This window comes from Pan troglodytes, chromosome 13, assembly GCF_028858775.2.
Source record: "Pan troglodytes isolate AG18354 chromosome 13, NHGRI_mPanTro3-v2.0_pri, whole genome shotgun sequence".
Taxonomy (NCBI): domain Eukaryota; kingdom Metazoa; phylum Chordata; class Mammalia; order Primates; family Hominidae; genus Pan; species Pan troglodytes.
The window spans coordinates 129,847,910-129,873,011 of NC_072411.2; the positions used below are offsets into that span (position 1 = coordinate 129,847,910).

Here is a 25,102-nt window from a genome sequence, read left to right on the forward strand (position 1 = left end):
CTATTTGCAAATTGCAGGTGATTACATTTGCTTTAGTTTTCCATCTGCTGGGGCCATTTACTCCTTGCCTGGAGGGCAGAGTTCCATCCTTTCTTAGAAGCCTAATTTTTGCCACCCCCCACCACACCATAAATTCAGCCAACAGTGCACATTTAGAACTGTGGTATTACCGATTTCACTTTCACATTTCCCTAACCACAGAATTAATGCCATCAGGTTGTACTGAATGTGTAGGCATTGATGAACATTGGATTTGGGATTTATCTTAGCCCTCCTGGATTTCTTGTATCCACCTTCGGCCCCACTTCTTATTTTTCAAGTCAATTGCTATTTGCTTTTCTGTCTAAATTAATTTAACTGTGATTGGAGTATTGTTAAGGCTTATGGTTTCTTTCTAATTCATTTCAGATATTACTTTATAACAAACTGTGATTTATGTTTTTGTTCATTTCTTCTATTTTTTTTTGAATTCATAAGCCTAAGGGGCCTTGAGATTAGAATAATCTAATCTGTGTCCTTTTGTCAGGAGAGTGAGTCCATTTCTGATAGAAAAACCATTTTTGTGTGTATAGGATCTATGGTGTTTTTTATACCTAGAGAGAAAAGTAGATAATAATTAGATAATCCTCAATAATCATCATTCACTTGGAAGGTATAAATTGAAAGGCAAATGATGTTTTATGACTCAGACTATGAGTAGTCTATAAAAGCATTAACAATTTTTAGAAGAGACTTCTTTCTGTCGACCAATGCTCATCAAGAGACTCCTAGATATAGGCTGGGCCTGGTGGCTCACACCTGTAATCCCAGCACTTTGGGAGGCTGAGGCGGGCGGATCACTTGAAGTCAAGAGTTTGAGACCAGCCTGGCCAACATGGTGAAACCTCATCTCTACTAAAAATATAAAAATTGGCCAGTCATGGTGGCACATGCCTTTAATCCCAGCTACTTGGGAGGCTGAGGCACAAGAATCACTTGAACCCAGGAGGTGGAGGTTGCAGTGAGCTGAGATCACGCCGCTGCAGTCCAGCCTGGGCAATGGAGCGAGACTCTGTCTCAAAAAAATAAAATAAAATAAAGAAACTCCTAGATATAAAGGCAGGTTTAAGGGGGTAAGACCAGTTCAGAGATGGAGCAAGTCCTGCTGTGGACTGTCTTTGGGATGGGATGCGTTGTGCACAAAGAATTATAATCCTAGGTAAAGAGTGGTATTTGCCATGGTATCCCTGTCAGAGGTGGGAAGCTAGTTCCCCTGAAACCATCTAGAATGGCTTCAGAGCACCGAATCTTGTGGCTTCTTGTTCTCTGTGGACTTTTCATTACATGCTCCCTCCCTCACACTTGGTCTGTTTAGGGCAGTGCTGGAGAGAGTTTCGGCTGAAGCCTGTGCAGTTGGATGGCAGAGGCCATGGCCCACAGGGTGAATGAAGGTCAGCCTGCATGTCTGTACGGTAAGTTTCCTCATCCCTGGGTCCCAAGGCTCTAGTTTCTCAGATGGACTTAATACTGAAAAAAGAAAAAAAGAGAGTCAGAATTTAAAGAAGATATTTCTGTAGTTCGATTGTGCCCAAGAAATTGTTTTCATTTTTCAATCTGCTAGTATTCTCACTTGCTTTGCAAATCCCTATAAGCCCTGCCTATAAATTCCCCTACAGTAAGGGATAGTTGACTACATTTGTGCTAATTATTCAGACAGCCTAAACCAAGACTCCAACTCACAACTGGATTACAGGGAGGTACCTACAGCCACTCCTCTGCGGAGGTGAGATGCAGACAGGTGCCCCCAGTGCACTGCATTGTAAGTTTTGCGCATCTCTCCCAGGTGAGCCCCAGCGTGGTATGTTTAGCCCCTGCCACAGGTTCACCTGCCTGTCCTCCCCTGACTGAGACCCAGTAACATTCAGATGCACTGATGGACACCCCTGCACCTCTTGCTCATATATTCCACCCTGACACCCGTGAGCAAGCCTGTGGGTCCTTTCTCCCTGTCTGCCTGGCTGAGACCACTCCCCTGGTGCTGCCTCCCATGTGACCCCCTCTTGGCATGCAGTGACTCCATCTCTTTAGGACCTACCATCTCTTTAGGATTGGAATACACTGTTTTCCTGAACCTATCCTTTGTCTCTTCTTTTTATTTATTTATTTAATTTTTGAGATAGAGTCTCGCTCTGTTGCCCAGGCTGGAGTGCAGTGGCACGATCTTGGCTCACTGCAACCTCCACCTCACGGGTTCAAGTAATTCTCCTGTCTCAGCTTCCCGAGTAGTTGGGACTACAGGCACATGCCACCGTGCCCAGCTAATTTTTGTATATATATTTTTAGTAGAGTTGGGGTTTCACCATATTGGTCAGGCTGGTCTTGAACTACTGACCTCAGGTGATCCACCCACCTCGGCCTCACAAAGTGCTACGATTACAAGCATGAGCCACCGTGCCCACCCGCCTTTGCCTCTTCTTGTGGCTGTGCCTGACGGACCATCTGACGATCTCATAATATATGTACATATACACACACAAAACACAGACCCCATACCAGGCCACCTGGGTTCTTTTTCCACAAATCTATGTCAACATGAGTATTGAGACCCAGAAAATCCTGGCAGACAGCCACGTCTTCTATTTACGCTGACTGGAAACAAACTCACATTTTCAGCGAGTGGGACAGGAGAAGCAAGTGCCTAAGAAGTGTTGGGTCTTGGTGGCTGGAAAAACCACATGTCCCAGAATTCTGCCCATTAGGTTGGTCAACATTACTGGGAAAAGCGACTTGAGGGCTCCTCCCTCAGTGGGGAAAAGTGGATGCCCCTTGCCTTAGCGTAAGATGGATGAACTGGCGCTTCTCTCCTGACCCCGCTCTTCCAGCTGAGAACCATCACAAGGGAGGGGGCAGTTCTACAGGTGAAGCCTGGGAGGGAAGAATGAGTGAGAGGGTGGAGCCCCAGAGGTAATTCCTAAAGGCTGAGAGTAACTAAGGGGCTTTGGGTAGCCTGAGGGTATTAGAGGCTCAGGGCTCTTGGAGTTGGAAAGGGAATAGAGACAGAGCCAGATGAGTGCCCAAAACTACCTTGTCAACTTAGACTTCAGAGGGCTCATCTCGCACCTGCCTCCAAACCCTCTCTTCTGAATTTCAAGGTGGAAGGAAAACTGTCTTTCTGTGACAGCATCTTCCCCTCTTTGGAAATCTTATTTGACATGGTTATTTGACTCATGTTCCCTTTGGTTATAACATTCATTTGGTCAGTTCAACCTGTTTAAGCTTCTGTCCAGAGCCAAACTCTGCTTAGAGTAACAAGGAAACACCCTAAGTGGTCCTCGTGGGGCTGGTGCAAGAACCAGCTTCTCCGGGAGACACACCCAAGGAGCTTGGCTTCCCTCGGCCCCCGCCCCACTGCTCACCCAAGCTGGGATTCCCCGCTCTCTGCCTCATTTCCTTCTCACTTTGCTGCTAAACTAGCCACAATAAATCAAGAATCTGAAGTCTGCAAAGAAAAGGATCAGGGAATCTCTATGAAAAATTAGCAAAATGGGTGTTTGGGGACATTTTTTATTGTGCATGGGGACACTCTCAGTAGGGTGTATGATTATTTTGATTCTAATGCTGATAGTCTCACATTACAACTGAAAGCTAATTTTGTAGTTTGAAGTGGTTGATACCACAGACTTCCATGATACCTAACATGGCTAAGAGCCAAATTTCATCATTGCCCAAAAGTGATCAGGCTCCTGAATGATCATATGACCATTTGGAGTCTGAACAGGTATTTATGAGTCCAGACTTCTGTTTCTAAGACTCTATCAAGAGAGAGATTTGGGGAAAGTTTTGGTTTACGATAATGAAGTATCAGGCTGAGTATGTGCCCCCCAAGTCCCTTCCTTCTTTACAAACCCACAGTGGATTAATCATCCACGAATCTATGTGTCTAGTGTAAAGAATTCATCTAGTTTTTTATTCTTTGATTTATCTTTTGGGATAAAACTCATTTTTCCCCATGGACAGACAGTTTAGAGACTGGAAAGAACAAAAGAGATAGCTCTTTGAGAATGATTTAGTATAATTTATTAAGATAAGTGTTGCTTTGTGTATACAAATATACCCAGGCAGCAGTAAAAACAGCACAGAAATGAAGGCAACCTTAGAGGCATTTCAAGGTCTAACTATCTTCACTCCATTTTGTTGAGGTCATGACTTGAGTTATAATCAACATAGAAGGCTGCATGGTTGTTATTTTTGTTGGTGATGATGATTAAATGCAGGCAGAATCACAGAAAACTATAGAAATGTGAAATACTCACGGGCAGGTGACAGGTTCAGGTCATGCTTGTGTCCTATTAGTCAGTGGCAGCCAGAAGGGGAAAGCTTACCTACAGCAGTTACCTGCAGCAGCTGCCAGAGGCTGAGGGCCCTACCTAACAGCAGCATTGCTTCTGGCAGCAGCACTTCTGCTGGCAACAGCCCTTCCTACAGCTGCAGCCACATGAGTGGCAGGTGCGGCGGTAGCAGCAGATCACGGGTGTGCTGCAACAGCCCCCACAGCAGCCGCGGCAGCAGGGACAGCAGCTGGAGCAGCAGCCCACCCGGTAGCACCTGCAGGTGGTGTAGCTGCCACAGCCGCCGCCACAGCCACCACCACAGCCACCACAGCCACCACCACAGCCACCACAACTTCCACAACCACAGCAGCCCATGGTGTCAGTAGAGAGGATGCGGCTGAAGTGAAGAAGGAGGACTCAGGAGAGGTGATGAGGTCTGATGCCTCCTTCTCCTGGGGGAGGCCCTTATATACCAACTCTGGAGACAGGAGAGGGAAGGCACATGACCACTTCCTTGTTGTCATTTGACTTGATGTACATGGAAGAATCCCTCCATCTCATATTGACTTTCCTTTCAGACATCTTTGTCTTCACTACTTTTTTGGTTTTGTTTATTTTTTTCATAAAACTATATGCCAGTATAAGTTAAAAAGGCCTAAAAGTTCTAGGGAAGCATTCTGGGAGCTGAGGTGTGGTGAGGCTGTCCTTAGTAATGACAGCCTTCTCCTTCTTCCTAAGATGCCCTGGGAATACGCGCCATGTGCATAGGTCCATGAGTTGTTAGCAGGGCTTACAAACCCCACACAGCACCAGGCAGTCCCTGCACTGAACAATCTGAGAGCTTCTCAGCGATAGGTACAGTGATATTGAAGGCACAGTCCCTGACTTCAAAGGGCTTGCAATAGTAAGTAACAACGCAAGCTGGGAGGTGTAAATGGCCACAGATTCAAAGGTCACTGCCAAAGTCAGATGCTGTCATCCCATTTATTGACCAGTGAAGGCACTGGGGCTGCTCCCTCCCTCCTCATTTGAAGCACATCATTGTGATTTGTCTTCTGCACACCAGGTCTTAATGATTATTTCAAAAGCAGAAATCAATCCTCTTAGGAGTCTGCATTTTGGTGATGTAATTCTTGGTCTGGTTCACTGTAAACTCCACCTCCCGGTTTTAAGCGATTCTCCTGCCTCAGCCTCCCGAGTAGCTGGGATTACAGGCATGTGCCACCATGCCTGGCTGATTTTTGTATTTTTAGTAGAGACAGAGTTTCACCATGTTGGCCAGGCTGGTCTCGAACTCCTGAGTTCAAGCAATCCTCCTGCCTTGGCCTCCCAAAGTGCTGGGATTACAGGCACGAGGCACGGCGCCCGGCCAGGAATTCATTTTTGTCCTTGATTAGGTGATGTCAATTGATGGCTGAGAGAAAAAAGTCTGTGCTAAATAGCCTGGCCTGGGCTCCCTAGAGAGCAGGCTCTTGGGCTATTGGGAGAGCGCAGGGTGGGAACATCGAGGGACACATGGTCCAGAGGTCAGAGAAGCTTGCTGAGCTGAATGAAGGCCCAGCATGGGGAGGAAAGGAGTTTATGGCTCCAAGGAGAAGCCTGTGGCTGTGGATCATGGTGGAGTGTGAGTATTTGTGACCAACAAGAAGCCTGTAAAAAAGGCAAGAAAAATATGAGTGCAAGCAGGGTCTTCTCCATGCATGCTGAGGTAGAGGCTTCTGGCGATCAGTCAGTGCTCAGCAGACAGCAGTCAGCATCTCTGCTGCAGACGAGATCATCCTCCAACTCATTTTGTAACAGGCTCGCTGCGCAAAGCCTGTTTTCCCAACTTGGTAAAATTGTTCTTCAGAAATTTGAGCAAGAGAAAGTGCTGCCACGTCCCTGTGGCTGATTAGAGTTGTTTATTAATGACCCCAAGCTGTCTCTGTGGTATATGGACTAAACAGAGCATTTTCAACTTGTCAGGGAGTTGCTTGAACTGGGGTCGCGGAGACAGTGGAGCTAGAGAGACATGAATAGGTTTGAAGTTATTAACGAGGCAGAAGCAACAGAATTTGGTGAAAGACTAGAAATGGAACTAAGAGAAAAGAAAGATTCAAAGATAATTTTTAACATGGATTCGTATCTTGATGGACACGGAGCAGTGGAGGAAAAACGCAGTTTTATTTTGGTGGATAGTTGGTGATCAGGCAGGGAGAATTATGACTTGAGTCTGGAGCATGTGACATTGGAGGTGTCCCTGAAACTCCAAGGGGAGAAGATGGAATGGAGAGTGGCTATTGATGGATTTTGTAGTCCACAGGAGAGTCTGAGCTGGAGGCACCCCGTGGAGAAACTAACCAGGGAATACGCATATGGAAATCTACACCATGGGTGTGAATGTGAGCACTCTGGGAGGCAGGACAGAGTGAGAAGGGAAGGGAGTGTTGCTTCAAGCCTTATCATAGACAATTGTGAGGGGAAACAAAACAGAAAAAAGAGTCATTTACTATAAAGATCCCTTCAGAAATATAGTTGGCAAGTGAGCATTTTTGCAAAAATGACGTGTTTTATTTGGATGCTCTTATTTACTCTTTTGCATCTTGGGAATTTCCATGAAAGCAGGATGATTTCCTAGAGAGAAGCCATGGCAGAGAGATGGAAAAGCAGCTGGCAGCCACCTTGGGTTCCGGCTTAACCCGAAGTCTCAAGGATTCAAGTGGTTTCTGAGAAAATGAAGATCCTCTCCTACATGTTAGCATCTCTTGGCTTGCTTTTAATCTGGTTTTAACAGAGATAAGTGAAAATTAGCAAATGTTTTGGGTCAAATATAGTCCATAAGGATGTAAACAAGGAATAGCCCTAGATAACCTTATCATGGAAACTGCAGTAGCAACAACAAGGAAGTGACCACTGGTCATGTGTCCTGGGTCACTCCCTCTTCCTTTCCCCAAGATGGTACATAAGGGCCTCCCCCAGCAGAAGGAGGCATCGGACCTCCTCACCTCTCCTGAGTCCTCTCTGCTCACTTCACCTGAGTCCTCTCTTGACACCATGGGTTGCTGTGGTTGTGGAAGTTGTGGTGGCTGTGGTGGTGGCTGCAGTGGTGGCTGCGGTGGTGGCTGCGGTGGTGGCTGTGGCAGCTGCACCACCTGCAGGTGCTACCGGGTGGGCTGCTGCTCCAGCTGCTGCCCCTGCTGCCGCGGCTGCTGTGGAGGCTGCTGCAGCACTCCCGCGATCTGCTGTTGCCGCCGCACCTGCGGCTCGTGTGGCTGTGGCTATGGGAAGGGCTGTTGCCAGCAGAAATGCTGCTGCCAGAAGCAATGCTGCTGCTAGGCGGGCCCCCGGCCTCTGGGCAGGGGCTGCAGGTATCTGTCCTGTAGGTAAGACTCCCATCCTTCCCATCCTGTCTGGTCTCCCCCTCCTCTGTGGTCTTGAACTCTGTTGCTGTTTTTCTTTGGTGTTTCATGTCTTTCCGTCTGAAAAGCTTCCAAACTAATAGGAACGATCTCATGGAAAAATATGAGAACAGTGCAGCAGCTGTGAAACTGTCCAGGTCACTGACCTCAGGGAAATGAAATCACAGCTCCTCGTGTTTGGTCTGATGGGCATGCTCATGGCTATGCAGCTCCGTCTTAGTTCCACTTTTCCCATCGGCATGCGATGCTTCTTTTGTTTCTTGGCTTTTGTGTTCTTAGTTATCACATAACATTGTCCAAATTTCCTAATAAAATAAACTAAGTGCCCATAAAAACTTCTCTTTTTGCCTTTCTTCCACTTGATCACACTGAATTCTGGTTTGTCTGTTCAGAAACTGGAGAGATATTTTATCTTTTTTATCTTGGAACAAAGCCTTTGAAACACTTATGCCCTGGCTCATCCCTGTAATCCCATCACTTTGGGAGGCCAAGGCAGGAAAGTCCAGGAGTTCAAGACCAACCTGGGCAACATGGTGAGTTCCCCCGTCTCTACAAAAAATACAAAAATTAGCCAAGTGTGGTGGTGCGTGCCTGTAGTCTCAGCTACTCGGGAGGCTGGGGCAGGAGGATCACTTGAGCCTAGGAGGTTGAGGCTGCAGTGAGCCGAGATCACGCCACTGCACTCCAGTCTGGGTGACCCAGCAAGACCCTGCCCGCCGCCCCCCCCCCCCACACACACTAAACAATAACCAAAAAAAAAAAAAAAAGGAAAAAGATGAAAAACACTTGCTATGGCAGCGATGCAGCAAAGGATCATGTAAGAAGCTGTGGCCGGGCCTCTGGGGACCAGCCCTGCTCAGTGACACATCATGTTGCCTCAGAACACGCCTGCAGTGTGTCTTCCTCCCTGGAGATCCAGGGTCCCTGTTTTTGTTTTTGTTTTTGTTTTGAGATAGAGTCTCACTCTGTTCCTCAGGCTGTAGTGTAGTGGGATGATCTCGGCTCACTGCAACCTCTGCCTCCCGGGTTCAAGTGATTATCCTGCCTCAGCCTCCCAAGTAGCTGGGACTATAGGCATGAGCCACCACGCCCAGCTGATTTTTGTATTTTTAGTACAGACAAGGTTTCGCCATGCTGGCCAGACTGGTCTCGAACTACTGACCTCAAGTGATCCACCCGCCTCAGCCTCCCAAGGTGCTGGGATTATAGGCATGAGCCACAGGACCTGGCCTGGGGCCCCTGTTTTATTGATGTAAGACGACACAGCCCTTCAGTGATAGACCCACATGCCAAGCTCAGGCGTTGCAATCAAGAACAAATATGGAATTTAATGGTGGGGTGAGCTCAGCTGGGTTTCGCCGGGTTTCTTTCATTCATATGTTTCATATTCTTCTTTCTTCTTCTTCCCTTTCTCCTGTGTGTGAGGTTTTCTTCTCTTCCTTTTTTTCCATACACTGCCACATTTCGTGGAAGACATTTGAAACCTTTTATTTATTTATTTATTTTGAGACAGAGTCTTGCTTTGTCACTCAGGCTGGAGTGCAATGGCGTGATCTCGGCTCACTGCAACCTCCGCCTCCCAGGGTCAAGCGATTCTCCTGCCTCAGCCTCCTGAGTAGCTGGGATTAGAGGCGCCTGCCCCCGTACCTGGCTAATATTTGTTGAAACATTTTAAAACCAAATACATTCGACTGTGGAAAAATTCTCCCAGTGACACCGTCTTCTCTACTACCTTTAGTAAAAGCAAGAAATGAAATCAGGGCCTAATAAAAGAAAGCCGGTGGGAAGGGGGTTTTCAAACTTCTTTGAAGGAGGAAGTCTTTTCTTCAGTGCTTCAATTTAACGAAGAGCATGTTGCTCTTTCCTTTCCCTTCCTTTTTTCTTGTTGATTATTTTCTCCAGCTTCCACACTTTTTCTGACTGTCGAGATTCTATGGTTCTGTTCGCTGAAGAGACTTCAGGCTAAGGAGATTTGGGATCAAGATGGTTTCATGTGTTCACACATTGATGCGGCCTCTGTTCAAAACAGGAAAAAGAAAGTTTGTTTTTGTGTTATATACACAGGATAGATATGTGTGTATAACATATAAAAATAAAATAACAACATAGCTGAACTCAAAAGCAAGACATTTATCTCTGTGGATCACACACTGAAAATATAAAATGCAGGGCTGGAGCTGTGGGCTTGCTGGGTTCTGGGTCACAGGCATGACGTGCGTAGGATACAAGAGAGGCCAAATACCTCATGAGAGTGGGGGATCAGAGCCAGTCTCACTTTTGAAGATAGGTGTCAGAGTGGAGCTACCTTCGTCTTGGAATAAACCTGCTGTCCTTGCTGCCCCAGGCTGTGGATTCTGAACTGCTAACCCCTTATACCAGGTGTCCCCAAACACCAGGCCACGGACCAGGACTCACAGCAGGAGGTGAGTGGTGGGCAAGTGAGCGAAGCTTCATCTGTATTTACAGCTGCTTCCCATCGTTCACATTACCACCCAAGCTCCGCCTCCTGTCAGATCAGCAGCCACAGCATTAGCTTCTCATAGGAGCACAAACCCTATTGTGAACTCCACATGTGAGGGATCTAGGTTGTACATACCTTATGAGATTCCAATGCCTGTTGATCGGTCACTGTCTCTCATCACCCCCAGATGGGACCATCTATTTGCAGGAAAACAAGCTCAGGGCTCCCACTGATTCTACATTACGGTGAGTTGTACAGTTATTTCATTATATATTACATTGTAATAATAATAGAAATAAAATGCACAATAAGTGTAATGTGCTTGAATCATCCTGAAACCATCTCCCCACTTCCCATGGAAAAACTGTCTTCCACAAAACCAGTCCCTGATGCCAAAAAGTTGGGGACCACTGCCTTAGAGAGACTGGACGATACAGACACAGTCTTTTTTTTTTTGAGACAGAGTCTCACTCTGTCACCCAGGCTGGAGTGCAGTGGTGGGATCTCAGCTCACTGCAACCTCCGCTTCCCGAGTTCAGGCGATTCTCCTGTCTCAGCCTCCTGAGTAGCTGGGATTACAGGTGCCTGCCACCACACCTGACTAATTTTTTTTTCTTCTTATTTTTAGTAGAGACGGGGTTTCACCATGTTGGACAGGCTGGTCTCAAACTCCTGATCTCTGGTCATCTCCCTGCCTCGGCCTCCCAAAGTGTTGGAATTACAAACATGAGCCAACACGCCCAGCCCAGACACAGTCTTAGGCTACAGATTGACCTAAATCCTCTGCAGGCTTGAGAATAATCTACTATTATCCCCATTAGCACTACGGGATGGGGCCTGGGGATGGGACAGGAAAAGACAACTGCAAAACTGCTAGACAGGTAGAGGCAAGTGGTGCTGGGTCGGGGGGTGTGTGTGATTGGGATGAGGAGAGAAAGTGAGAGCAATGGAAACAAAAACACCTTGCACTGAAAATTATGACACTGACGGACTTCATCTGTCTCACATGGCTTCCTGAGCCCGGCTTCTTGAGCCCGGCTTCTGATCATGATGAATCTCAGGCTTCTGATGCCCCTTGCTGCCTGCCTATAAGTAATCAACCTGCTTCATGTCATTCATTGCGTGTGTGGGTGTGAGCCTCCCTGGACTCAGAAAAATTGGTAATCAGTGCACAGTGAATTTGCTCCCCAAAACTGATACAGCAGGCAGGGTCCAGTCTGACAGAATCATGGCTTATTGGTGAAGCAGGGGGCAAAACCCCCGAGTACCTGGTTGAAGGTGGAGACGTCAGCCTGGGGGCACAAGAGCTGGACGGTACTGCTGGACATGTTATGGGTCAGGAGGGGTTATATGTGGGACTCCTGGATGTGAGTGAGCTGGACATGGACTGAGGCTGCCAGGAAGGCACGTGGAAATGAGATTGTGGCGCACGGCCCTGATTGTTGGGCACTGATGTGATCCTTCATTCCTGGGGCTGCAGAGCTCAGGAAGAGAATGCTCAGATGGACCCTGAGGCACCTGAGAAGGATGTGGTCCTGAGGCATCTGAGCAGGAACCAACCATGCAATGCAGGCTGCCACAGAAGAGGAGACTCTCTAGCTAAAGGACAGGTATGGAGATGGTTCAGAGACGCCTTATGCAGCCTGGTTGATGTGTTTGTTTGATAAAAGGACGTTGCAGACCCAATGTCTCAGGCTAAATGGTGTGGTTAGATTGAGGCCAAGGTCTCTGGGTCTCCACTGGAGGTCAATGGCGCTATACTCCAGTCCATACAGAAAGGGAAAGAAGGGGAATTCAGACTTTTCTGGGGTTCTTGGATACTGGAATCCATATGGCAATATTTCCAGGTCCCCTTAGGGGAAAAATTAGCCTGGTGACATTGGGATGTTTGAGGACAAACATGGTGACCTGTGGTGCTTATCTGCTTCCAGGTGGGGCCCTCGGGCCACTTTGGGTGCTGGTGACCATGGTTCCTACCACTTCGTGTATTACAAGCACTAACATAGGCTGCTTGTGGCACAGACCATCACTGTGGCCTGAGGGGGTACAGCCCCCTACAGCTAAGAATTTGAGCTGTAATAGTGGAACATATCCACTGCTGCTGGCTACCTAAGCTCCCAAGCCTGATGGATTATTCAACAAATTAGTGCTACAAACTAAGTGAAAGAAAGTACATTACTTGTTTAAATCTACATCAGTCAGGGTTCAACCTGAGATGCAGAACAAATAGGAGATATAAATTAAGAAATTAATTTTAAAAAGTTGGCTTCCATGATGATGGAGGCTGGTAAGGCAGTCCAAAATTCACAGGACAGGCCATCAGAATGGGTGGGCTAGGACTCACAGGCACAGGCTGAAGCCCCTGAACACAGACCAAATCTCCCTTTTCAGAGGAACTTCAGCACTGCTGGTAAGGCCTTTCCCCTGATTGAATCAGGTCTACCCAGATTATTGAATCAGGTCCTCTAGGATTGTATTTAAAATCAACTGATTATGGACTTTAATCACATCTGTAAAACACTAGCATGACCGAGGTTAGTGCTCTTAGATGGTCCCACTCTTTTGGTTTCCATGTTGTTTTGGGGGTGGACTTGAATGTGTTGAAACTGTATTTTGGGTTTCATTTGCTCACTGAGGCCATGTAGATGGTTTGTTTCAATCTGTTCCATTAAATAATTTGATTGTGCCCAGTTCACTGGCTGACGGATGTGGTTTCGATGGGGCTCATGATGGCCCAGTCTTTCATGGCACCCAGTTTCATCAATTATCAACTCATGGCCAATCTAGTTTCATCAATGACCCAACCATTTACCCTTTCCCCCCATGGGTTAATTTGAATACTGTATCATATAATTTAATAATATTTATTAATTTAATATTTAATATTTAATAAACATTTCAGTTTGTATTTTTAAAAATAAGGACCCAGAATGTAGAAATAAAGATTCAGAAAGACTGTATTACAAGGTAAGAAGAGATGCAAATTTAAATATGATCATCATGGCAGGCCTCATTGAAAAGGAGACATTTGAACAAAGATTTAAAGGAAGTGAGTCACAGAGCAATATCTGGGGGAAAAAGCATTCCAGGGAAAGGAAGCTAAAGTCCAAAGGTGGTTTCTGAAATATTTAAAGACTCTCAAGGAGCCCAGTGTAGCAGAACCGAGTGAGAGGAAGAATAGTAGAAAATGAGACCAGACAGGTAAAGGAGAGGGCAGGAATATCAGGTGGGGTTTGCAGGTTATCCTCAGGCCTGTGGTTTTTTTACTGTGTATGAACTGAAAAGCCATTGGACAGTTCAGAGCAGAAAAGTGACATGATCTCATGTATATTGTATGAAGAGCTCTGACTGCTATTTTGAGGCTAGGTTGAGGAGGGCAAAGGACTAAAGCAGAGATGAGTTAGAAGGTCTTGCAATAATCCATGTGGAAGAGATAGTGACAACTCAGAACAGAGTGGTAGCCATGGAGGTGATGAGAAGCAACTATCTCCTAGAATTACTTTGAAAATAAAGAAAAGAATACTTTTTGACACATTATATCTGAGATGAGAGAGAACAGGAGGAGTCAAGGAGTCAAGTCAACAGGAGGACTTCAAGGTTTTGGGCCTAAGCAACTTGAAAGATGGGGAAAAACTGTAGATAGCACCGTTTTGAGCAAGATGACGATTCCATCTGGAGCATGCTGAATTGCAGGTGTCTACTAGACATCCCAATGGAAATGCTGAGTAGTAGGCAGCTGGACACAGTGGTCTGAAGTTCAGGGGGAGAAGTCAAGGTCTGAGCTATCATTTTTTTGGTGTCATCGGTATACAAATATAGAGATTGCATGAAACCATCAAAGACTATATAGAGAAAAGAGTTTGTAAGCACTTAACCTTAGGAGCTCCAGGGTTAAAAGCCTCTGAAAAAAGAGGAGAGGCCAGCGAAGGAGACAGAAAGGAGCATCTAGTGAAGAAAGAGTAAAATTAAGAATGCATGGTGCCCTGGAAGCGAGTATGGAACTGTTTCAAGGAGGAGAGAGTGATAATGGTGACAATGCTACCAAAGGATGAAGTGAGATGCGTGAAGTGAGGTGAGCACTGATGAACGACTGCTGGATCGACATCGGTGATCTGGACAGGAATGGTTTTGGCGAAGTATTGAAGATGAAAGATGGATATCAATGGATTTAAGAAAAAGTGTGAAGAGAGGAATTAGAGCGACAGGAAGTAGACAACACTTCCATAAATTTTTGCCTTAAAGGGAAGCAAAGAAATGACTTAATTTCACAAACATAATGTTAAGCAAAACAATCTATGTAAGAATGCCCAACTATATTCATATAAAATATTTTTATATGTGTGTATGGGTATAAACACATATACATATACACATATTTTAGAGACAGGGTCTTGCTCTGTTGCCCAGGCTGCGTGAACCCTATAGTGAATTGTGCATGTGAGGGATCTAGGTTGCACACTCCTTATGACAACCATAGCTCATTGCAGCCTTGAACTCCTAGGCTCAAGTGATCCTCCTGTCTCAGCCTCCCAACTAGCTAGGACTATAGTGGTGGTGATGAAGTGGTCTTCCCTAGGTGCAGGCAGTAAGGAGGAGAATTACCTGTAGAGAATTTAAAAGCAATAGTAAAACTGATGAAGGGCCTGTCTGCATTTTATTGTTGCCATGTACCAGCAATTCTAAATAATGATGGTGATAAAGTATGCTCCCCACCAGGTGGGCTGCTACCCCTCCCGGCTTGGCATGCCACCCTGGCAGTGTCTAATTAATAACTTTTACCTTCTCCAGAACAGTACAAAAATCTTTGGTTTTGAACATTCTTCTAATTTCTAATTTATTATTGTCCAGGATGTTAGTCTTATGTTTTTCAAAACTCTTCAAGATATAAAACGTTACTACTGTTTGACATGGCCAGTGTTGAGATTTACTCACGTGTTTTCTGTTTCACACTCCCTCTTGCATCATATGCCTTCCTTTTGGGGTAATTTTCCTTCTTTCTTGAATGCATCCTTTAGAAATTGCTTTTGGAAGGGTCTGTTACACTCTTACAAAGCGAGTGTGCCTCACTCACTCCATTTCTCTTTGTCTGAAAATGTCTTTATTTTATTCTCATTTTTTGAAATGTTTTTCTCTTTGTATACAACCCTAAGCTGGCAATTATTTTCCCCAGCATTTTGAAGGCATTATTCCATGATCTTTCTGGCTTCCCTTGTGTGCCATTGAGAAGTCATTTGTCAATCTAATTATCATTTTTCTGTAGGTGATGCTCTTTTTATTTTTCTGACTGTTTATAAGATTTCTTTTTCTTTGGTATTCTGCAGTTTCACTACGGTGTGTTTAGATTTGAATTTCTTTTCATTTACTCTTTTGGAGAGCTGTTAGGCTTCCTAAATCTAATTTATGCCTTTCATCTCATCTGCAAAATTCTCCATGGATATTTCTTTGTCTGTCTCTCACTTCTATCTTATTATCTCCCCAAGGAACGTCAAATAGACATTTGTGAAACTTTCTCACTCTAACCTCCATGTGTGTTAATTTTTTCCACTTTCATCTCTGTGCTATATTCTAAATGAGTTCTTACAGTTTAATATTTTCTTCTTTATTGCTCTTAACTTCTACATAGCTCTTAACTTGTTTATTAAGCTTCTATTCTTGACTACAGTAATGCATCCTTAATAACAGGGATATTTCTTGAGAAATGCATTGCCAGGTGATTTTGTCATTGTGCAAACATCTTATGGTATACTTATACAAACCTAGATGGCATAGCATACTACATACTTAGGCTAAATGGCATAGCCTATTGTTCCTAGGCTGTAAACTTGTACAGCATGTTACTGTACTGAATGCTGTAGACAATTGTAACACAATGGTAAGCATTTGTGTATCTAAACATATTTACACATAGAAAAGACATAGTAAACATACACATAAGAGATAAAACATGGTACACCCATATAGGGCACTTACATGAGTGGAGCTTCAGGGCTGGAAGTTGCTCTTTCAGGGTCTTGGTCCATCACCCAGGCTGGAGTGCAGTGGTGCGATCTCGACTCACTGCAACCTCCACCTCCCAGGTTCAAGTGATTCTCCCTGCCTCAGCCTCCGAGTAGCTGGGATTACAGGCACCTGCCACCATGGCCGGCTAAGTTTTGTATTATTTTTTTTAGTAGTGACAGGGTTTCACCACATTGGCCACGCTGGTCTCAAACTCCTGACCTCGGGTGATCTGCCCGCCTTGGCCTCCCAAAGTGTTGGAATTACAGGCGTGAGCCACTGCACCTGGCCATTTATTATAATTATCAAGTATTATATACTGTACGTAATTGCATGTGCTAGACTTTTATAAGACTGGCAGCGCAGTAGGTTTGTTTACACCGGCATCACCGCAAACTCTTCAGTAATGCTTTGTGATACAACATCACGATGGCTACGATGTCACTGGGTGATAGGGATTTTTCAGTTCCACTACAATCTTATGGGACCACTGTCCTATATGCCAGGGGTTCTCAACCTCCAGTCCAAGGGCCTGTACTAGGGTCCATGGCCTGTTAGGAACCAAGCCACCACCAGGAGGTGAGTGGCAGGTGTGCAAGAGAAGCTTCATCTGTATTTACAGCCACTCCCCATTGCTCACATTACTGCCTGAGCTCTGCTTCCTGTCAGATCAGTGATGGCATGAAATTCTCATAGGAGCGGGAACCCTATTGTGAACTGTGCATGCGAGGGATCTAGGTTGTGCACTCCTCATGAGAATCTAATGCCTTATGATCTGTCACTGTCTCCCAGGAAAACAAACTCAGGGCTCCCACCGATTCTACATTATGGTGAGTTGTATAATTACTTCATTATATATTACAATGCAATAATAATAGAAATAAAATGTACGAAAATATAATGCACTTGAAACCATCCTGAAACCATCCCCCTGCCCTGGTTTGTGGAAAAATTGTCTTCCACGAAACCAGTCCCTGGTGTCAAAAAGGGTGGGGACTGCTGATACACATGGTCCATCATTAACCGAAACATAGTTATGCTTCCCATGACTGTAGTTCTATTTTTTCCCCAAATTCATGATTATTTTGTTCTATTCTTATGAAGTTCTATTTATGTACCTTGTTCTATTCTTATGATGTTATTTTCCTCCATATGTAAACATATTAAACATTTTATTTTATATTCTAATACTGATAATTCTTCTATGTCAAATCTTTGTTAGTCTGATTTCACTATTTATTACTTCAGTTGGCTTGTTCATGAAACTTTATATCCTTGTTTGATTCTGAATTTTTAAAAATCATAATCTCCTATTCGATGGAATTTTATTTGTGGCAATATTTTGATTCCTGTATTGAGGTACATTCTTTCAGAAACCATTTGCCTTTGTTACATATAGGTGCCTGGAGACACTGCCAATCAGGACCACTTTAAACTAAATTTTCAGCTTGAAAAAAAAAGTTTAGCCTATAGGAATAGGACTCCAGAATTACGTGAGTGCTGGTTTATAAAGGCAAATGCTGAGGGTATATTCTCCAGACTCCACCCAGATTAGTCTTCTTCATTAGGGATTTTCCCCCTGTCATTTTGTATTTTGTTCTGATTCACCATTCACTGAGGATGTGGCCCTTTGGGGTTGCCACTAAAACCAAAACTCTAGGTTCTGGGGGAACCAGCAGATGCCTTGAGCACACCGCAGAGTCAATGCTTCCTTAGCTATCTGGCTTCCTGTTCTTGCTTTCGCATCTGAGGATTTTTCTTACTTTCTTACCAGTTCAGCCGTTTATTTTTTTTAAATTAAATTTATATCCACGAAATCCAAGGGTTTTGTGGTGTAAAGATTTTTCTGATATCCAGTCTGTTGTTGCCTAATGAAAGTAAGCCTTTCTTACTTTAATATTTTTTAAAAAGTCTGTTGCCTTTAATAAATAAGCTTTTCTTAATAAAAAAGTTTAAAAACATTTACTGAAATTTGTTTAAATTTCAAACAACCCTAAAGTCCCCATCTTAGTCCATTTTTCTGTTGACTGAGAATACCTGAGACTAAAACATTTGTTTAAAAAAGAAGCTTATTTAGCTCACAGTTCTGGAAGCTGGGAGGTCCAAGATCAGGTGGCAGCATCTGGCTGGCTTTTGGTGAGGGCTTTGCTTTGTGCTGTCATAACATGGTGGAGAAGGAAGGGGAAGCGCATGTTTAGAGACCAAACATGAGAGGCAGCCTTGCTTATAACAATTCACTCAAGTGGTAACTAATCCATTCCCAAGCAGGCAAGAGCTTACTTTCAGGAGAAAGGCATCGATCCCTCTTGAATGACCTAATCACCTCTTAAAGACACCAATTCTCAACACTGCCACATTAGGGACCAAGCCTCAGCACGAGATTTGGTGTCGTATTCCAGCCATGGCACCCCTTTCTCCTTTAAGCTCAACCCCTCAATCCCATTCCTCCTAAGGTAATTGCATGGAGACCATCTCCATTAGGATAGAAAAGTAAGAAAACAAGGCAATGTCTAAATGATCAGGACCCAAACTCACTCAAAATCCTTTTAAGGAGTTTATTTTGTTTGATAATGAAAATGTGGGGCACGTACGATGGCTCATGCCTATCATTGGAGCACTTTGGGAGGCCGAGGTGGGTGTATCACCTGAGGTCAGGAGTTCGAGACCAGCCTGGCCAACATGGCAAAACCCTGCCTCTACTAAAAATACAAAAATTAGCTGGGTGTGGTTGCGTGTGCCTGTAATCCCAGCTACTCGGGAGGTGGAGGTGGCAGTGAGCCGAGATTGCACTCCAGCCTAGGCGACAAAGCAAGACTGTTTCAAAAAAGAAAAGAAAAGAAAGAAAATCTGGCCTTTGACTTCAGCTGTCCTTTGAGTTAAGACACCAAAAAATAGTTTATGAAATAGTGGAACCTAAGCCTGATGGACCACACACAACCTGCATTTGAGTCCATGAATATGAAGTGAGAACACTCATCTGGGCTATCTGGAATGTCAAATAGCACATACTCCACACACACTGAAAAATATCCATTTTGATGTATGCGAGCCTATTCCAAATCCAGACGAATCCCCATTTCATGCACTTAAAATAATATCATTACTGTGTTTGACGTTTCGGGAGGTAATCTTTCTACGCAGAGTGCCCCTCTCCTTACTAATCCCTTTGGGGTTGCAACTAAAATTCCATTTTCATGATTCTAACTTTTATTTAATTAAAGGTAGATTAAAGTACCAGTTATGCTAGCTGGTTAATCTAATGGAGGGTGCAATCAGAGGCCATCAGCTGGTCCCAGAGTGGCTGAGTGCAACGGCTGCTGGCTGTGAGCACTGGGCAGGGTCACTGTGTTATTTCCCAGTGAGGAAAATGAAGGCAGAGGAGCACAGCAGCTGCGGTTTCTGTGATATCAAAGGGGCACTTGGCGCCACTGGCCTTTCCCTTTTCTTTTTTGTGTGTACTCCCCAAACTTGGTGATAAGAGTTGCTTTTCATGTCTTAAGCCTCAAGACCATCCAGGGAGGAGGAGGGTGAAGGCAAAGAAATTAGTGAATGACAGAGGAGTCTTACTGTCAACTCCCTTGATCAAGAAGAAATGGGCACTTACTCAGTCTGTTTCTCATTCCAAAAGTTATCGCTGCAAATTGGGGGGTGAAAGTGGGGAAGTGGGGGGCGATGAGAGGGATGAAGAGGTCTGGTAACAGGTAACCAAGAGGTGGGTGTTCTGGTGCAAAACTTGTGGGGTGTTATTACTTCATTTACCTAATTAAAGGCTTATTTTAAAAAATTAACCTTATTTGAGATGTATGGTTATTTACCCACCCCCTCCAAATCCCTCTTATATTCAAACTTGTGAATTTCATCTATTTTTGGAAACAAGATTCTGCCAGAAAATCATTTTATATCATTAGTCAACCACAGTATAGTCTTATGCCTTCAGTAAAGACAATTATATCTACCACTCTCTCCATAACCGGCTTGGTGATTATTACTAAATTACTCTTCAGCTTTTTCTAGATGAGATAAAAATGCTTCTTTTAGCTTTCCTCATGGGCCTCTTCCCCTAATCTTTCAGTCATCTTCAAAGATGTGTCTTGAAGCCCCTTTTTAAGATCTTCATAAATCCATTAAGACCTTTGAAACTCCATAAATAGCTTATGTTGTGACAGCAGTTTGAGAGATGCTGGGAAAATGAAGGAATCGCTTCTGGAAGTCTTGATGCATCCTACTCTTTGCTGAATCTCTGTGTCAGAGAAAAATGCTGATTCAGTTTGTATTTTCTACTTTTTAGATTCCGATTTTTAAAAATGGCATTTGGCATCCTATTAGTGGAATATCATGAGTGAGTCAATGATGAATGGACATTTATGATTGAGATTTGGGAGTTACTAATCAATGCGCTTACTGGCTCTTAAAAACTTAATGAAAGCATATTTAATTAGATTCCTACCAAAAATCAATTTTTAAGAAGCACAGCTTTCAAGACCAGCCATTCATAATAACATCTTTTTTTCTTTGTATATAGGAATAGGATTTGTCTTCTGTTATGCCTTTGAGCTGTATGTTTTTGCTCATACTGCTCTGTACCTGGGTAAACTGGTCTATTCTTTAGCAACTAAACTTTAAAATAGCTTTCCATGGAAGAACCGAATTGAAAGTTGTTCCAGCATTGAGGATGTCAGCAGAGACTAGCAGAGAAGATACGGTAGCAATACAAAGATTTTAAAGGAGTGACTTAAATCTATTCCTCTTGGTCAAGAAGGTAAAAGGATTCAGAAACATTGAAGTATCAGGGGATACAAAAGGTAAAGCTTGAATTTTTCTGCCAAATTTTAGATTTGTTTTCAGCTTTTCATGCCTGTGTGACCCCCTGCCTTTTGAAGAAAGAGCAAAAGGTGTTGATCTGCCAACAAAGAAGACACTGAAATTTTAAATTAGGTTACACAAAATAGTGGCAGAAAGGAGAATAGAAGGATTAATGGGTCGTTTTTATTTCTAGTCCTATTTTACCTAATTCAGTTATAGGAATTCATTCATTTCAACTTAGGATATAATGGATTTGTCGAAAAGTAAGGGAAATATCTGGAGCTGATTAATGTAAAAGTCTTTAGAAAAGGTAAGTGCCTCCTAACCATGTTGATTAATGTAAATAGATGTTATTTTTTCAATTAGGAAAACAGAGAGAGATGTTTGTTTATTGACAACACTAAAGGCCAGGAATAGTGTGGTTTAGAGGCCAGCACTTAACCTGTGTAAGAACTCATGCAGTAAGTCTTATATTCTCCATTTTACTCATAAGAAAATTGAGACATTAAGAAAATATTACATCTTTAGGGTTTACTTTAAAATAATTTAGAAGCAGGGGTGAGAAATTTCATTGGGAGTGGAGTACAGATGAAACAAGATTGGCCACAAATTGATATTTGTTAAAGTTTAGTAAGGAGAAAATGAGGTTTCATTATACTATTTTTTCAAAATGTTGTATGTATTTGAAATTTTCCAAAATGAAAAAATTTTAACATGTCACTATAAACATCAAGATTCAAAACCAGATTTTGCTGATTTCAAGCTTGTTCTCTCGCTAACAGATGATACCAGAATAATTTCTGAAAAACTGAAGAGCAATTTGCCAACCAGATAGTAAATTAGAAATTTACATTTTATTTTAGAAAGTAATGCTTACACGTCGAATAGCCTCAAACAAGCATATTGTATTGAACAAGTGTGTAGTACTGAATCTACATGAATCTTAGTGTTAAGATTTATTAAATGAAAGCAATCCTTTCCTCCATTGAACAAGTGCGACTACAAAATAGATTTTTGAAAAATGTCCTGGCATTACTTCATTTAATTTTGTATTCTGAAATGATTTCTTTTTGCCTTTTTGCTTTTAAACAAGATAGCTTCTAAATATTTTGTAGGAATTCTTATCTATTTATAGAGAGGTAAGAATGGCGATTTTGTCCATGAGGCAGAGTAGATTTACAGAATTTGGGAACTAAGCTTTAATAAGATTGAACTTTAGCTAGGGCAAGGAAAAACCTTTAGCTGTAGCTAATGAGAACCACTTCCACTGGAATGACTTCATGGCTTTAATTTTACGCAGTTCTTTCATTCCTTCACCTCTTTAGTGAAAAGGTCACCTGTTTAATGAAAAGGTTTCTTAAGAAATAGAACCTTAACTACACCATATTTCTATTTCTCAATATAAAATTATTCCATTGAAGACATCATGCTGAAGGAAAGAAACCAGAAACAAAGGCTATATAAAAAATAATTCCATTGATATGGCATTCTATAATGACAAACTGTATGGACAGAAAACCAATCAGTTGTTGCCAGGGACGAGGGGTGGGGAGAGGGGATTGGTGGCAGAGAAACACAAGGGCACTGTTTGGGTTGATGTTTATCTTCATTGTGGTGGTGGTCACACAACTGTACATTTGCCCTAATTCATAGAACTGTACATAAAAAGTGTGAACTTGCTGCACGTATATTATTTATCAATAACTCTGATTTTTAAAAGTATAAAGATAAATAGATATAGATATATAGTTTTGAAAATATGCCTCTTTGTCCATGAGAGCACAGTGGCCCATGCACTTACCTGAATGTCAACAGGAAGCCCCAGTCCTTGGTTGTCAACCACAGTCATCGTCACGATGGGTTGAATCATCAAGGCAATGAAGGGATTAATTCCAAACATCAGGGCATAGTCTTCCATGCTCAGATTAACTCCAATCTGAAATCTGTCATTGTACAAATGGAAAGAGTTTTAAAAGGACACACACATGCGCATTCAAATACAAAACAGCGAATTGTGTTCTTCTCAAGGCTTTGGTCTGCTGAGGAAGCCCAGGTTTCTATTGACGGTTTCTTTCTGAAAGCTCTTTTAGCAGAGACAGACTGAAGAAATAGACAAATGGGATGGTGCAATGTATTTTAACATTCCGTGGGATGGGATATATAGTATGCTAAGAATTTAAAACTAGTTAACCAATCCTAAAATTAAACCAAATTTTCAAAATACTCTGCAACTAGAAAACATTCAACATTATTTGAGATAAATATGGCTTAGCAAGTCACTTTTAAAATCAGACATATCAGGCCGGTCACTGTGGCTCACGCCTGTAATCCCAGCATTTTGGGAGGCTGAGGCAGGCAGATCACTTGAGGTCAGGAGTTTGAAACCAGCCTGGTCAACATGGTGAAACCCTGTCTCTACCAAAAAATACAGAAATTGGCTGGGTGTGGTGGCGCATGCCTGTAGTCCCAGCTACTCAGGAGGCTAAGGCAGGAGAATCCCTTGAACCTGGGAGACAAAGGCTGCAGTGAGCTGAGATCGTGTCACTGCACTCCAGCCTGGGAGACAGAGGGAGACTCCGTTTCAAAAAAAAAAAAAAAAAAAAAAATTAAGCTTATCAATAAGTGAAAACAGGTCAGCATGAAGAATTTTTTACTTATTTAAAGATTTAATCACTGGATTATTGATTGAGTTAGCAATTTCAGAGTCTAATTAGTGAATGTTTCTCTGCAAAATCCACAAATTATTTCCTTTCATAGTTCATTCAATCTGGTAATTAATTCATTTTAAATAATTGTACTGGGATGTTAAATTTAGTCAGTCAAGACTGACATATATAGTTAAAGTTCCTCCATGCAATTTAGCTAAAACATTTGTAATGTGAATCTATTTACAAAATGAACCAAATGAAAAATGTTAACTATTTTTATGTCCCTTCCAAAACTCTTTACATAAAAAAGCAAATACAAGCATTTTAAAACTATGTGATTCAATGAAAGGCATTATTTCCATGCAAGATACTACCAACTAAACATAGCAAAACCCACAAATGACCTTAGGTCCCACGCAGTGAATATGACAGGTGGTTCAAATGGGACTTGTAATTTCAGGTCTTTCTTGTTCAGCTAACAGTTTTTCCCTTGAACAAATGTGGAACTACATTGATGCTTTTGAAACTTAGATGAAATCAAATGGCAGATTTCCTTTTAGTATGCAAATTATTTCATGTTGGAATCTTGATTTAATCCGTTCAGATGCCTAAGCAGCTTGACAGTGATTTATTTGGTTTTGGATAAGACCTCTACATGTGTTGGATTAGAAAAAAACACAGTTCTGACGGTGGGCTGAGAGTGGCTTTGAATCCTAAGATTTTTAGTCCAAACCCCCAAATTATTTCCAAGATACCTGAAATTACATGTAATCATACGATTTCAAATCTTATCTTGAAGCTCCGGCTGGGTTATTTCACCGTGGCCTTCACTTGGTCGCTGTGGAGACATTGAGCTACCACGCAGAGAACATTGCCTAGGACTAGCAAGTTCTTAGAAAAGTAATTGTTGTATTTATATTCTTCCATTGGGCTTTTGGCAGTAAGTACAGATGAGCCTCTGGGGGATTGTCTGTAATTTAAAAAATAGAACTACCTTGAAGTTTTATTCAATCATTTATATATCGTGTATTACGGAAGTATGAGATTAGCATTTCCCAATTTACTCTATAACTTAAAGGAAAGTAATAGGAACATTTACTAAAGCATAAAAAAATTAGGTTGTGCCTGTATAACAATGAAATTGTTAAATTAAAAAATTTTCAGGCTGGGCTCGGTGGCTCATGCCTGTAATCCCAGCACTTTGGGAGGCCGAGGTGGGCAGATCACGAAGTCAAGAGATCAAGATCATTCTGGCCAACACGGTGAAACCCCATCTCTACTAAAAATATAAAAATTAGCCAGGCGTGGTGACACGTGCCTGTAGTCCCACCTACTCGGGAGGCTGAGGCAGGAGAATCGCTTGAACCCGGGAGGCAGAGGTTGCAGTGAGCCGAGATCATGCCACTGCACTCCAGCCTGGCGACAGAGAGAGACTCCGCCCCCCCCCCCCCCCAAAAAAATCAATAGCTCAAAGTTTTACTTTCA

The 25,102-nt window shown here is 42.9% G+C and overlaps 3 protein-coding genes across 3 annotated transcripts; 1 reads left to right on the forward strand and 2 right to left on the reverse strand.

Moving 5' to 3' along the window:
* Positions 1-1,253: 1,253 nt before the first annotated feature.
* C2BH2orf83 (chromosome 2B C2orf83 homolog) lies at positions 1,254-24,485 on the reverse strand. The gene is made up of 4 exons (XM_016950619.3): positions 24,373-24,485; positions 22,771-22,912; positions 18,249-18,321; positions 1,254-1,506 (listed from the first exon to the last, which is right to left on the reverse strand). The coding sequence occupies exons 1-4, from the start codon at positions 24,390-24,392 to the stop codon at positions 1,274-1,276; spliced, it is 468 nt and encodes a 155-aa protein (XP_016806108.1). The 5' UTR covers positions 24,393-24,485; the 3' UTR covers positions 1,254-1,273.
* Positions 4,330-4,685, reverse strand: LOC129143358 (small cysteine and glycine repeat-containing protein 3). Its single transcript, XM_054679464.2, has one exon. It carries the CDS (start codon positions 4,683-4,685, stop codon positions 4,407-4,409), a length of 279 nt encoding a protein of 92 aa, XP_054535439.1. The 3' UTR covers positions 4,330-4,406.
* On the forward strand, positions 7,121-7,721 carry LOC129143356 (small cysteine and glycine repeat-containing protein 9-like). The gene has a single exon (XM_063790820.1). It carries the CDS (start codon positions 7,209-7,211, stop codon positions 7,623-7,625), a length of 417 nt encoding a protein of 138 aa, XP_063646890.1. The 5' UTR covers positions 7,121-7,208; the 3' UTR covers positions 7,626-7,721.
* Positions 24,486-25,102: the final 617 nt, after the last annotated feature.

Coding starts and splice junctions, on each gene's coding strand:
- LOC129143358 (XM_054679464.2), bottom strand. CDS start 4,685: ATGGGCTGCTGTGGTTGTGGAAGTTGTGGTGGCTGTGGTGGTGGCTGT.
- LOC129143356 (XM_063790820.1), top strand. CDS start 7,209: ATGTGTCCTGGGTCACTCCCTCTTCCTTTCCCCAAGATGGTACATAAG.
- C2BH2orf83 (XM_016950619.3), bottom strand. CDS start 24,392: ATGATTACATGTAATTTCAG. Junction 22,913..24,372: donor ATGATTACATGTAATTTCAG/GTATCTTGGAAA, acceptor GTACAATGACAG/ATTTCAGATTGGAGTTAATC. Junction 1,507..18,248: donor ACCTCCCAGCTTCCAGAACT/GTGAGCTAAATA, acceptor TTCTTTTTTCAG/TATTAAGTCCATCTGAGAAA.